Source organism: Pavona decussata, unplaced genomic scaffold (assembly GCF_977016875.1).
Source record: "Pavona decussata unplaced genomic scaffold, jaPavDecu1.1 SCAFFOLD_133, whole genome shotgun sequence".
Taxonomy (NCBI): domain Eukaryota; kingdom Metazoa; phylum Cnidaria; class Anthozoa; order Scleractinia; family Agariciidae; genus Pavona; species Pavona decussata.
In genome coordinates this window covers 4,199,578-4,213,150 of record NW_028145546.1, presented here as the reverse complement: position 1 = coordinate 4,213,150, position 13,573 = coordinate 4,199,578, and the positions used below count along the sequence as shown (strand labels likewise).

At 40.2% G+C, this 13,573-nt stretch overlaps 2 protein-coding genes across 2 annotated transcripts; both read left to right on the top strand.

The window, feature by feature from the left end:
- The first annotated feature begins 104 nt into the window (after nt 1-104).
- LOC146468343 (uncharacterized) lies at nt 105-5,483 on the top strand. The gene is made up of 5 exons (XM_085124975.1): nt 105-270; nt 1,913-1,997; nt 2,270-2,390; nt 2,854-3,821; nt 4,189-5,483. The coding sequence occupies exons 1-5, from the start codon at nt 113-115 to the stop codon at nt 4,540-4,542; spliced, it is 1,686 nt and encodes a 561-aa protein (XP_084981101.1). The 5' UTR covers nt 105-112; the 3' UTR covers nt 4,543-5,483.
- A 1,538-nt stretch (nt 5,484-7,021) lies between these two features.
- On the top strand, nt 7,022-12,318 carry LOC146468342 (protein disulfide-isomerase 1-like). Its single transcript, XM_085124832.1, has 4 exons — nt 7,022-7,225; nt 7,794-7,878; nt 9,343-9,466; nt 11,533-12,318. The coding sequence occupies exons 1-4, from the start codon at nt 7,077-7,079 to the stop codon at nt 11,730-11,732; spliced, it is 558 nt and encodes a 185-aa protein (XP_084980958.1). The 5' UTR covers nt 7,022-7,076; the 3' UTR covers nt 11,733-12,318.
- The last annotated feature ends 1,255 nt before the right edge of the window (nt 12,319-13,573 follow it).

The following is a 13,573-nucleotide window of genomic DNA, read 5'->3' as shown; positions in this document are numbered from 1 at the left end:
CGTAATTTACCTTAAATAAATAATGACTAACGACGATAAACCAATGAAGATACAGCAAATTTCGGATGAAATATAATCCCTGGTAATAAGAAATCCTCAGTGTTTGCCTACAATGTTCTTGAAAATGTTCCCCATCTTTGTTCTGTTATCTCTGTGTTGCTTGGCTTATTCGGCTTTCGGCTCCAACAATGTGTACCACCTCAATGAACGAGATTTTGAAGGTTACATCCGGGATAAGGACATTATGCTTGTGGATTTCTTCGCACCGTGGTGAGTTTTATCAAATATTGACATTCACGCTTGGCTGCTTCCGTAGCCTTCTATACATTTTAACGAAACAAATAACACTGTTAATCAAACTCTTGATAAAATTGATATTTTAGCAAGTCAATTTTTGTTATAAGGGGAATCATGTTATATTTGTACTTCACTTGGAGTCTCTAGGGAAAAATACAGAGTTTTCGCGTTTCGATGAGATTTATTTATCAGGTCGAGTTTGGGGATTTTTCTAAAACTTTTTCTATTTTAACTTAAAAATTTCAAGTAAGTGCTCTTAGTATCCACTGTGACAAACTGAAAAGATTAATTAATCATCATTTTGCTGTCGCTTTAATCAACTGGTGGTCTTGTGTTTGAGTTTTACGTTCTTTCTCAAGAGATTAAATGCAAAATTGTTCTAAACTTCAAAGAGCCTTCTAAAATGTTGAAAAAATACAGTACAAAAAATTAAATGAAAGTAGTCTTTGTATGTTAGACAAACACGTTTGTACAGATGAAAAGGAAAGTACTGCACAGATAGCATATTACAATGATAGGACTTAGCAGTGAAAATAGAAATTTGTTAAAATTATTTTTTAGAATTAAGACGTGTTTGAAACAGAACTGGACAAAAAAATTACTTTTGTGTTTGAAATAAAGACTAAGCTTACAAACAACAGACATTAGTGGCTATAATTAACTGTCTTTATCTACATTCATTGTTATTGCTTCTAAGTGTTTTATTAGTCACTATTGTTCGATTCTTTTGTTATAAAGGAAAACACTTAATGCATTTCGACACCCTTCAGACCTTAAAGACTGAAATTTTTCATACTTGTCAAATGAAATCTGGAATTATTACTATATGATGCTCATAATAAGGGTCGATTACATGAAAGGATGTTAGCCCGCTTAGGGGTGGGAGTGGGCGAGGGGCATCGAGATCTCGGCCCATCTAAGGTGAATGATAGCCTGGCTTCCATAATTAGGTTCACAGCAACGAAATGGCCTATTTTGCCACTGTAAAGGGACTTGAGAGGCGACGTTTCGGGGGTAAGCCATTCGTCAGAGCTGATAAAACAAACTATTCGTTGCCACTCCCCCACCGACGCAGCACCACAGTTTCTTTAAAAACTAAGAAACTAACTCCCTTACTTAAAGATTTGGCTGGCGAGACCAGCCTCCGCCGGAGGCTGATGCTAATTAAACGTGACAGAGACTACGAATAAATTTTCTAATCCCGAAAAGCAATTGTAGAAAAAGATGTGAAATGTATTCAAGTATCATGAATTCTTTCAATTTTGTTTATTGACCAAACCGACCAACCAAACTCTATTATTCAAATTAAAGCGAAGCTGATCAGTCAATGTTTTGTTGAAGACACGCTCCACCAGTTATCCACACAGCAACCTTGGCCACCAGCTGTCACTGAAACAAATATGTTCTGGTAAAGGTCTTTGAAGCAGACCGGTTTTACTTTAAATTATCTTAAACTGTCCTTAAAAAGGACACTCCAGGTAGTAACAATGTGAAAATGAACAAAAAGATTTCTTTAAATTTTATATATTTCTTTCTGACGAAAACATCAGAATTGACCTCACCCTTTATTTGCTTTTAGCAGGGGTCGTTACTGAGTTAATTTGTCCTTACCCAGGTGCCATCACTGTCAAGAGTTAAGTCCCGAACTGGACGCTGCTGCCGATCAATTTGCCACAAAGAATCAGTTTGTCTTCGCAAAGGTGGGCAGTTGCGATTACTTATGTCACGAAATATCTCTGTCACGCAATTTACGGTGTTGGTAGGCTGTCACGCAACTTCGTGTATGTGTGTGACTGTCACTAACATCTCTGTAAACGGCGGCTTTTATACCTTGATTTTTAAGCGACGATTCCGGACTTGCTGTATAAGAACATGGGTTGAAGAAGTTAAAAAATGTAGGCAGATTCTAGAAGCTTCTAGATCATCGATTTATCTCTCGCAAGTTCACCCAAGGTTCTAACTTGTTTCGTAGGTGGATTGTGTCAATGACGGCAAGGAGCTGTGTCAGCGGTTTAATATACAAGGCTATCCGACAATCAAGCTGTTCAAATATGGGCAATATGTTGGCGACTATGTTGGACAGCGAGACAGGGGTCAGTAAGATAACTTGTTCCTTTAAGTCATGGGCACGTTATATGCTGGGGCATAAGGAAAGCCAAGGAATTGACTTTAAAGCTGAGCACAGAGGGATGAAATAATAATTAAAAAAAATGTTTTCTTTATATTGAAAGTTACTGAGTGGTGTATAGCAATCTTGTATAGCATCTTGGTCTTGCCGCGATAGTCACAAAAGTTTCCTGTAACTATGGGACAACTTTCGGCTAATTAAACAAACAAACCTCTTTCGAATTCTGCTATTTTATCAGCTAGTGGCTAATTTGATTTATGAGCATCTAAAAATAAATAAGCCTGGGCTTTAACGTGCAAGCAAAGCTAAAACGTCAATGGACGCTACATTAAAAGGTTAGACATAAACATGCAAACGTTTGTAATACGGCAATGAGCTGAACTACCTATAACAGCATACATTTTACTTACAACTTGTGTTTTCTTCAGGTTCACTGATGCAGTACGTGGACTCAGTAGCATCAACTGTCAGTCAACATGCACCGCTGACCAGTGGAGTGACCAATTCTGCAACGCTGGCTCAAGCGATTCACTCCAAGCCTCAGGCAGCAGTTTTCCCCTCGCACCTTGCCTCTTCCATCCACGCTCCCGTCCCGGCTATCGCACCAACTTATATGAATCAAGCCAACACACATGCTAAAAACCCATCACTTATGGCATCCTTTTACGGCTCCTCTGCGCATGCACACTATCCTCCTCACGCTGCCGCTTATCTTGGCAACGCCCCTCCTCTTCAGCAGTCGAGCCCAGACTCTTTGCAGACAAAATTTGGCAACTTAGCGTCTTTAGATATTTATAGATCCAAGCTTAAAATGATCGCAGCCTACAAGAATTACCAGCGGAGGCTCAAGGAGTACAGACAGAAACTGCTGACCGCAACTAAAGCTAATGTAAAGCCAGGACCTCAAAATTTCGCTGGAGCGGTCACTCAGCCGCCTCGACCTGGAGTGAATGCTTTTGCTCAGCCCCAGACCTATCGCGGATACTACCGTCCCGAAGCCATGGCAGCTCAGAATGTACAAATTAATCGCGCTTCTCCTCAAGTTGGATACGGCGGATACACCTCGAATTATGCCAGTCCATATGGATATCAAGCTTTAGCCAGCAGTCCATATTATAGAAGTAAAATGAATCAGGGCGGAAAACGACATCGTGGAAAAAACGAACGTCCCGCACCTCGTCCCGCAAGGATGAGAAAACCCGCGTACAACCGACAGCATGCAATGACACAAGTAAATAACCAAGCAGCTCGTTATTACAAGCAACAACAGTTTCGCCTGCGGCAGCAACAGAAGCCACAACAACAATTTCACCAAGACCCACAGCAACCACAACAGCAGTTCCATCAAGAACCCGTACCCGCGAAACAACTGGAGCAAGCTTATAAAAAACCAAAGGTATTTATAGCGACAATGTTCGTAATATTCACTATCAGTTTTGCTTTAATTTTGGAGCAATTTGCCAAAGATCTCTTAAGATCTCTTGTTTCCAATTAAAAGATAAGGTAAAACAACTGCAAGAATTACTGTATGGGTTCGTTAAGTTGATCTCAAGAACTAACTCTGCTAAAGCAGTTGCGTATCTGTGAAGTTCAATTTTGAAACGCACTTCTCTGTATTTTATACCACATTGGTACTACTTCTGCAACACCTTATCCTGTTATTCCTAAGCTTAGTTTTGCCATCAGTTTTCTCTATTAAGCTGTAAACTTCATTCAAAAGCCAAATGTTGAAATTTAACTAATTTGTACTTCGCGATGTACAGGCACCGCAACCGGAGGCCCCTCCGACTCTTCTGTCTCCTTCACAGTCAAACGACGATCCACTAAAAGCAACTGACACCTCTGCTCTTAAGGACCTCAAGGCGGACATCGAAAGCGCCATACAAGATGCGCTGAAAAATGCTGTGGCCAAAGATAGCGCGGATAAGACCAAGCCAACTACCTCTGTGCACGTTGATGGCGCGAGGGCTAAGCCCCAGGCTAAAGCGGCTCATTCGGACCAATCGGGCTCTGGCTCTGGTGCTCAGTCCCAAACCCCGCATACACATGGCTCGAACATTGAAGATGCAGTAACTGGTGAAGGGAGTGGGTCGGGAGTAAAACCCGATTCTCAATAAGGCATCAATAAGCGATATTTGACGAAGAAAAACTGCTTGATTTTTGTGAACATAAGTTAATTAAAAAAATTGCAAATGGAAAGATCTGGAAGGGCGACGGTCGAGTACGTACACCATACTAATAAGAGAGTGGAATGGGAAAAGTGCGATATTATATTTATGAATTTCGTTGAGTGGTTTATAGGCTCCAAAGCCAATCACGAGCAAGTAATCGTATGTGCGATTTATTGCACGTGTAATTTTCCTGCTATTCGGCGGCATTTTGCCTCTCAGGGGGTATTTACATGTGAAAACTCGCACCGGTGCGAGTTACATAACAGTATGACATTGTGATTTCATACCCTGTTTACACGAAGGGACACTTCATGCGGGCGAACAAGATTGTGACGCCATCTTTCTTGGATGGGATGTCGAAAACTACGCATGCGCTACTTGTTCCAGTCTCCGTCTCCGAGCCATCTCGTCTCCAGAGCGCGCGCGTGTTTTAGGTACTGACCAAAAGGAACGCAGCCTCTGGGAACGAGATTGGTCTCCGAGGAACGTGATTTCATGCCAGAACGAACAGTCGAGCCGCGTTTACACCACATCAGAATGAGTTTTTGTACCAGAATGAAAATCAAGCTCCGGTAGAGTCACCGAGATTAGCTCGCACCGGTATGACTCGCTCCCACATGAAAATTTGTGCTGATAACATGTAAACGAATACAGAGCCACAAGAGGAAACTGAAGTGAACTCGTACCGGAATGAAAGTCGCGCCGATATCATGTAAACACTCCCTCAAACTAACTTGTTGTTTTAGCAGCGAACCATTTATAACCCGTCAAGAACAACAAACTGTTTCAACTGACAATTATCGTGGAAATAAAGATGTTAAAGCTGTTTTATATAGGACAAAGTAAAAACTATAAACTTAGAGACAATAAAATAATTTTCTACTTAATGGCTTTCAGCAAATGCTTCATTTCCTAGACTGATCAACAACTAATTTCTCCACCTAACTGTATCAAAAGATTGTCAAACATAATACATATATGATTCCATACATATGGAGAAGGCGCCCGCAGCTGGCCCAACAAGTCATGATTCACCGCTTTTGCTATTTTGTATTTGTTGTTGATCGGTTGTTGTATGTTTCCATTGATTGGATAAAGCACATTGCGTAAGTTTCGGTTATTAACCTGTCACTGAACGTCACTGAAGTCAGCAAACACCAACTAAAAAACAAAAACCAATATTACTATCAGATTACTTTTCAAATGAGTGTCACAAATGAAACCATATCTCGCCAATGAAAACATAAACAGTACAATGAACCAATTTAAAACACGAAAAAGAAAGTATTTTGAGCGCTGGAAAAAACGGATGCGAACAGGTCACGATTGGTTTGGTTTAACTGCCGAAAGGCTGAGAAATTTAGTGGTAGATTGTTTTGTTGTTGTTTTTTGTTAACCAACCACATAGTTTAGTAAAGCAAAACCAAAGTAAACGCGAAATTTTGCTTTCGGCAATTTTAAGTGATAAAAAACACCCGAGTGTTTGCAGGATAAAACGTAAGTTCTCTGATCAGAACTCTGTAACACTGTTCTTTGAGTGGTTCATTGGCCTAACCAATCGGAGCCGGAGAGGGTCTTCCAGCTAGAGTACAAAAGAGTAACCGATAGCACCGACTTTTCCCGCTCTTGGCACCAGCTGGAGCATGCATATTCTTCCGATTTGTGATTGGTTCGTTGCTTATATAAGCGGCTCTTTTGTGTGCCTTTTCCCGCTCTTAGCACCAGCTGGAGCATGCATATTCTTCCGATTTGTGATTGGTTCGTTGCTTATATAAGCTGCTATTTTGTGTGCCTTTTCCCGCTCTTGGCACCAGCTGGAGCATGCATATTTTTCCGATTTGTGATTGGTTCGTGGCTTATATAAGCTGCTCTTTTGTGTGCCTTTTCTCGCCTTTGGTCAACGATCCGCCTTCCTCATTTTTTTCCGAGTTCTAATTAGCACCATAACTTCATTATTTGAAAGAAATCGCTTTTAAAAAATAGAAATATATTATTCTATTCGGTAGCTAAGAATTCAACAATTTCTCTTGTTTGCCTTTCATTCGCAGGTAAAATATCAATATTGTTTCCTTTGAGGACAGGCAAATTACGCACCTGTGAGAGTTTACCACCAAAGTCATTTTGATTAATAAAATAAACAATTGCTATTTAACTGTGGAACCCAAAGTTAAATTGTGCTACAAGGGTGCAAGGATACTGTGTGGCATTTCTTTGTAAAAAAAAAACATTTGCAGAGTTTCTTCTGAAAGTCAACAGCCGACAAACAACAAGCCCTTAACCGAATATCAAATCGGGCGATTTGTTCAAAAATTACGTGATGCAATACGAAAATCACTCAAGGTTTGGTGACAGCGGCAAAGGTTAGCCAATCAGATTACAGTAAAATGACATATGAAGCGTAAAATGTTAAGGGTAATTCCCATCAACATTTCAGATTCTCTCTCATATCGTAACATAACCACGAGACACAGAATTTGACGATGTTTTCATTTATATTTGTGATTGCCTTGTCCCTTGTGGGACCGAGTTTATGTGCTCCTAAAGATCCTGTATTTACATTAACGGATGCTGACTTCGATCATTTTCTCAAAGATAAGGAAACTATGTTGGTGGATTTTTACGCCCCTTGGTAAGTTCATGTTGTCACCCGCCATTTTGAATTTGTGCTTCCTGTAATGCGACACACACAACAAATAATAAAGTGACAAAACTCAAAGAAGACTCAGAGAAGAAGAGGACAAATATTTTTTTCTGTTATTGACCGGTTCAAAGAGAACGAACAAGGAGCTAAAGAGATTGACTATTCACGGGACGTTGATTTTGCGGGTAGGGAATGTTTTTGTTTTAGGAATTTTTTCCTCTTTGATTCCCAAACTTTTTTCTCTTTTTTTCTAATGTTACGGAACGTCTTCAAATTAACTGCGAGAAACAAAAGCCCTACATTGCATCCACTTAGCCTAGTACAGTTTCAAAAACTTAATAATTTGACACTTCTATCCATCGAAAATTTCAGTCAATGTTTCTCGTTTTCTATATATCTCGAATACTAAACCGTTTTGAAAAGAAAACCGAAGGAATTGTAACCTAGGTTGTGCATGTCACATGAAAACAAAACTGCATGTCATTTGAAAACCATAAGAATCTCAAAATACGCATTAGACCAACTGACAAACTAATCCTCTCCCCTCCCCTATCAGGTGCAGTGATTGTGCCAAGTTGAAACCGGAGTTTGACGCTGCTGCAAGAGACTTTGCGCTGAAACGAAAGTTTATTTTTGCCAAGGTTAGCGTTTGTAGAACTAGTATTGTAAGATTGTTCGAGGTTTTACATTTAGAGGAGAAAAGAATGGGGTGTTCAAAAATTGATTTACGCTTATCAAGGATCACAAGCTAAGCCCGGTTCAGACGCCGTGTATACCTCTAAGGCACGTAATACAATAGCCCAATTTCGATATATTAAAATTCAGCCTGAAACAATAACATCACTGCGAGTGTCGGGGAATAAATTGTAGAGTTTGTATGGGTTTATTCAGTGGAGCCTCGCAGTAGTGTTTATTGTTTACAGTAATTCGATCCTTGTTGTCGCACAATCAAGAGCTTTGTAATATCAAAAAATTTGTGCAATAGGTTCGGCGCATGAAAGGTACTGCGTACAAATGGAAGTCGCTTCGGTGTCTATAAATACCGGCAAGCCCTAGAAGAAGTTGAAATTTCGCCGTACGTAATTTCAATTTGCGAGCAGTGTTAATCAAACGCCGTATCAATCGATCATGACGCGCCTCTTGGTTGGTTCAGAAGCCGTACTACGCATACACCGAGGAGACAGTTTCTCTGTGTTGAGATTTAGCTTCAGTTTTCGCTTATTCAAAGTAAAAATGGAGGACAGATTGGTTTTATATGTCGCCACTAGAAAGTGGTAAAGCTGGATTTTTTTGTAGTACACACTAACCCTTTCAGTTTAGCACCCGAGCTTTTATTAAAGAAGCAATGGACGACAGGAAGCCATAAGCATGCAACTCCGGCTAGGAGATTCTGCAGTTCCTTTCTCTCCACCTTCTATCATTCGGAGATTAAATTTTGCAATGGTGTTGGGAAATATCTCTTTATAACAATTAAACCACCGTGACCACAACTACCTGCCTGCTTGGTATGGTGTCTTGAGACACTAAGCCCACCCGAATTAGATACGTATTCACGTACAACTTTTGCGGGTAAGCTAAGGTGGCTCAGATGTTCCCAGTGGTTAATTATCCTAGAGGCAACCCCAATCAGCAAGGTCCTGAGGTACTATAAGAGCCTCGCTCAAGCCTCACACAGGCACGAAATTAGTTCTGAAGTACAACGTTAAATTATATCTAAATATGAAAATCCGTGGGAGATGTACATGATTCCCTGGGTCATAATCTAATTCCGTGTGCTGGGGGAGTGCAACATTTTATTCCTAACCTTCGGACCCAAAAACCTATTTCGCATGCACAAATTCCATAAAAAGAAAAATTCAATTTTTGATAATTTTAAAAGCAAAAAGATATCAAGTTTTCCAAGATTAAGAAGCACACCGGTAATCTGTAGAAAAGGGATTACAAAAATTACTTTGCGGGCCCGAAGCTCTTCGGGAGACTAATTCTGATGGATTCACTGCTTTGTTTTCTTAGCAACGATGGACGAGAATTCACTTTGTAAGTTTGTTTACAAAGTAAGGTCTGACATCGGGGTTCCAGCTCATTAAGTTTCCTCATATTAACAGATTGATTGCTTTGGCGCGGGAAAAAGCATCTGTGAGAACAGGTTCAGTGTGCACAGCTGGCCGCAGCTCAAAGTGTTCAGAAGAGGACAATATGCCGGTGAATACAGCGGTAACCAGGACAAAGGTACTGTAATTAAGTGTTAGATAAGGGAAACGAAAATGAAGACAAAGCCTGGTTGCAAAAAGGGACTTAAGATGACGGGAAGTTCAATATAGCCTTGTTCACACAAGCGACATAACGACATAAGCAAAACAACATAAAAAGGTCATTATGTCGTTATGTTTGTAGTGTGAACATGTAGACATAATGACATGGACATAACGACATAAGGAAAAAACTGGTCTTTTCCTTATGTCGTTATGATGTTGTTTCAGCTAAAACAAGTGTAAACATCATTGATATAACGACATAACAAAGAACCAATCAGAGCGCCACAAGAATTGTCGAACCCAGTTCGCCACCAGCACTATTTTCAATATAGTCGGAAGACATGACGGAGCAAGAATTTACTGGCCTTGGTGTGGCTCGTGTAGATGAAGAAGAACTTGCTGAAGCGGTTCGAACTCATCCAATATTGTATGATAAAAGCATAAAGGAATTTAAAGACCAAAAGAAAAAAGAAAACGCGTGGAAGAAGGTCGCAGTCCTGAAATACTGGACGCACCCACTCTTTTCTTCTAGCAATTTTTTCACTTTGTCGCAAAGGCAACAAGCGTTTCTTCCGCCATATTTAAAGTCTTCTTTTCACCTAACCTTATGTCTCTATGTCAGTGTTCACATTACCGCCATAAGCGATTATGTTGTTATGTCATTATGCTGTTATGTCGTTATGTTGCTAGTGTGAACCGGGCTTATGAGTTTTCTGCAACGGTTCCCTAGACTTAGTCCTTTCCCATAATACCCTGCGTGTCTCAATTCACTGTCATCTCCAATCTTCCAGTTTTCGCGTTTCGATAAGATTTATTCATTAGGTCGAGTTTGGGGATTTTTCTAAAACTTTTTCTTTCTTAACTTAAAAATTTCAAGTAAGTGCTCTTAGTATCCACTGTGACAAACATTTTGCTGTCGCTTTAATCAACTGGTGGTCTTGTGTTTGAGTTTTACGTTCTTTCTCAAGAGATTAAATGCAAAATTGTTCTAAACTTCAAAGAGCCTTCTAAAATGTTGAAAAAATACAGTACAAAAAATTAAATGATAGTAGTTTTTGTATGTTAGACAAACACGTTTGTACAGATGAAAAGGAAAGTACTGCACGGATAGCATATTACAATGATAGGACTTAGCAGTGAAAAAAGAAATTTGCTGAAATTATTTTTTAGAATTAAGACGCATTTGAAACAGAACTGGGCAAAAAAATTACTTTTGTGTTTGAAATAAAGACTGGGCTTACAAACAACAGTGTTAGTTTTCAGGCAACAACAAATAGCTCCAAACTTGTCCTTTCGAATAAATTAAACCTAAATTTGAAGAGAAAGATTTGCTACGCCTAATTTTCAAATTTGTAACGTGACACAAACAGGAATTTCAGGCCCAACACCTGCAGTGAAAACCTTCCTCTCCGCCACGGACACGTGCGTTGAGGACAAGGTCACGTGAGCTCCAGCTGTTCACCGTTTGACGGTTTTCACTGAAGAGTTTGGTGCTAGTTGTTTATTATGAAAAAAGAGCACCAAACGTAACGAGAACAATTGATTACAAATGAAGTGTGATTGCAAAGTATAACATATAACACACTTTCACCTTTGACCTTCTCCCTACAGTAGCAAACTCTATAATAACGGCTGACAAATTGTAACTCAGGCTCCACCCTTGTTTAAAGGGTAAATGATGTTATTCATTAGAGACGTTCCGAGGGACTCTCATAGAAACGCGTCTGCAGGATCAACTGAGCTTTTAGCTTTCAGGGGTTCAAATTGGTAGTTTGATACGTTTCGACTATAGGGTTGCTATCTTTTCCGAAACCACTTGTGCCTCGACTGGGTGAAAATAACCTCGAATCACGCCCACTTAAACAAATTTCACTTTTTCATAAGAGTCCCCCACGGGAGAGAAGGGAGGGAGGCTCCACAAGATGAGAGAACCTGGGAACGATGTTAGCTGTTTCACGATTTGATAGGTAAAACTTCTGTCATCAAAGAGATTTCAAAAGACGGTTGCTGTTCAATGATATAGTGCATTTCTTCTTTTAGCGTCTATCGAAAGATTCATGGATAGTCTCGTACAGCAGAAAGTTCCGGATAACATCGGACAAGACCAGCCAGCAGCCGCAACATCACAACTACCGTCATATATGAAGAACCCAAGCGGCCCCTGGTATCAAAATGGCTGGCAGTACTCAAAAGTTAGCTTTGAACCTTACCAGAACCCACCAGGCTGGAAAAGAGGATAAACTGAGCTGACAACCAAAAGAACAAATAAAAAAACACGGAATACGTTGTAAAAATAAGAATTTTGTTACCGCGTCGTGTACGTCTAGCATACATCAACCAAATTTAAGCTCGCAACTCAACGCGCGGTCAGGAGCTACAGCGCTGAAACGAGGTTAAACAGGTTAAATTAAAACGCCTCGTTTGTGTGTTTCTATAGATGATATTCATACTTCTTGGATTTTTGCTCTAAAAAATGAAAACAATCCTACAAAAGAGGTATCTATAATTTCGAAAACCGGGCCCAGGAGTACTTTACAATGAGGAAACAGATAAAATTACAAAGCGCGTTCAACTAAACCTGATCCAACGACGAATGTTTTTTGAAAATGTACTTTGCAATACATTTATCTTGTAGTTTAGAAAACATTTTAAATTTTATTCTTATAACGATATGCTGGCATTTTAAAACAGTTAAATAAATAACTGATGGTGAGAGTAAGTCAAGGCACGTTTAAGGGAAAGTTTAGGGGAGTACCATATTAATTGACTATTTATGTGATCCATTGCTTCAAATCAAAATAAAACCACAGAAACGCCAACAGAGAACATTGAAGCATTGTTATTCAGGCTTTAGCAGCAGGGGCCCTTCAGCACCAAGACAGTGATAGAACAAATGAAGTTTTTTTTTTGGTGCCCATCGCGTTATTACACCGGACGCAACATAACGCGCGGAGAACTTTCAATGTAAACATTTCTAGTGTTGTGGCAACGTGTTGCACGTTTTTGAAGAAAGATTGCTTCGTTAAGTATTGTCCGCTCTTGTCTTACACGACAACAATTGTTGTTGCGTTAAAAATCGTTCCGTGAAACATCGCCTTTACTTAGACTCGTCCCCAGTCGTCCTTGACGCGCGGTCAAGTGACGTCACCCGTTGAGCCGATCGGGAAGACGCGCTCAGCTCCTATCCCCATAGACAAGCTCGGACACTTTACTTCTGGGTGTAGGGCTGACCTTTACTATCAAAAACGAATATTTTACGGAAAGTAGATCCTCCCACAATTCTGGCATTGTTATACAAAACATGGCATGAAAATCAACTTCCTTACTGGTTGTAAGCCCCACATGTACGGGAATAACTGCAAATACGACTTTCGGATTCAAAACGGGTCACGTTTAAGAACCTTACTTCCCGAAAAAGATTCGTTTCGCACGTGATAGTGTTTACTACGTTGACAACTTCTTTAACCAATCACAATTGTACTTCAAAGGTCTGAATAGGTCTAAAACATGCCTGGGCATAGATTAAAGCGCGATATTACCTGACCGTAAGAAATGTCTAGTGGGGGAACAGGGCGCGCAACAATTCGGCGACTGGAGCTTGCTATACAGACTCCACTCGACAAGTTTGCTTCCATCTTTTTTCACAATAACGAATTCGTTTACGCACCAAAAAGCATCGAAATGAGCAGCCTAGTAGTAGATGCTACGACTGAAAGGTTTTCTTATTGTCCACGCCCCAAAAAAATTGCCTATGCGCTATGAGCTTTGAGAAATTAGCTCTAAATCCTTCTCGTCCCGTCTAAGTGTGGGCTACAAAAAAGTCACTGAGAATCTAATTTAAACAGGTCCGCTCAAGCCCTCCCTCATGCTTCAAGCTTCCCAGGAAATACTGATCATATCGTGTTTGTTGTAACTTGTGTGGCTGGCGCCGAAAGGGAGGGGAGGTGGGGGATATAAGAGGAAGCGAGAGGTGTGAGGTGCAACACTCGCCAATTTCTTCCACCCAACAAGAAAACAAGTTTTACAATGTTTTGTCTATTTGACTGGTTACAGGAAAATCAGATGTCTGTTGCAGCTTAAG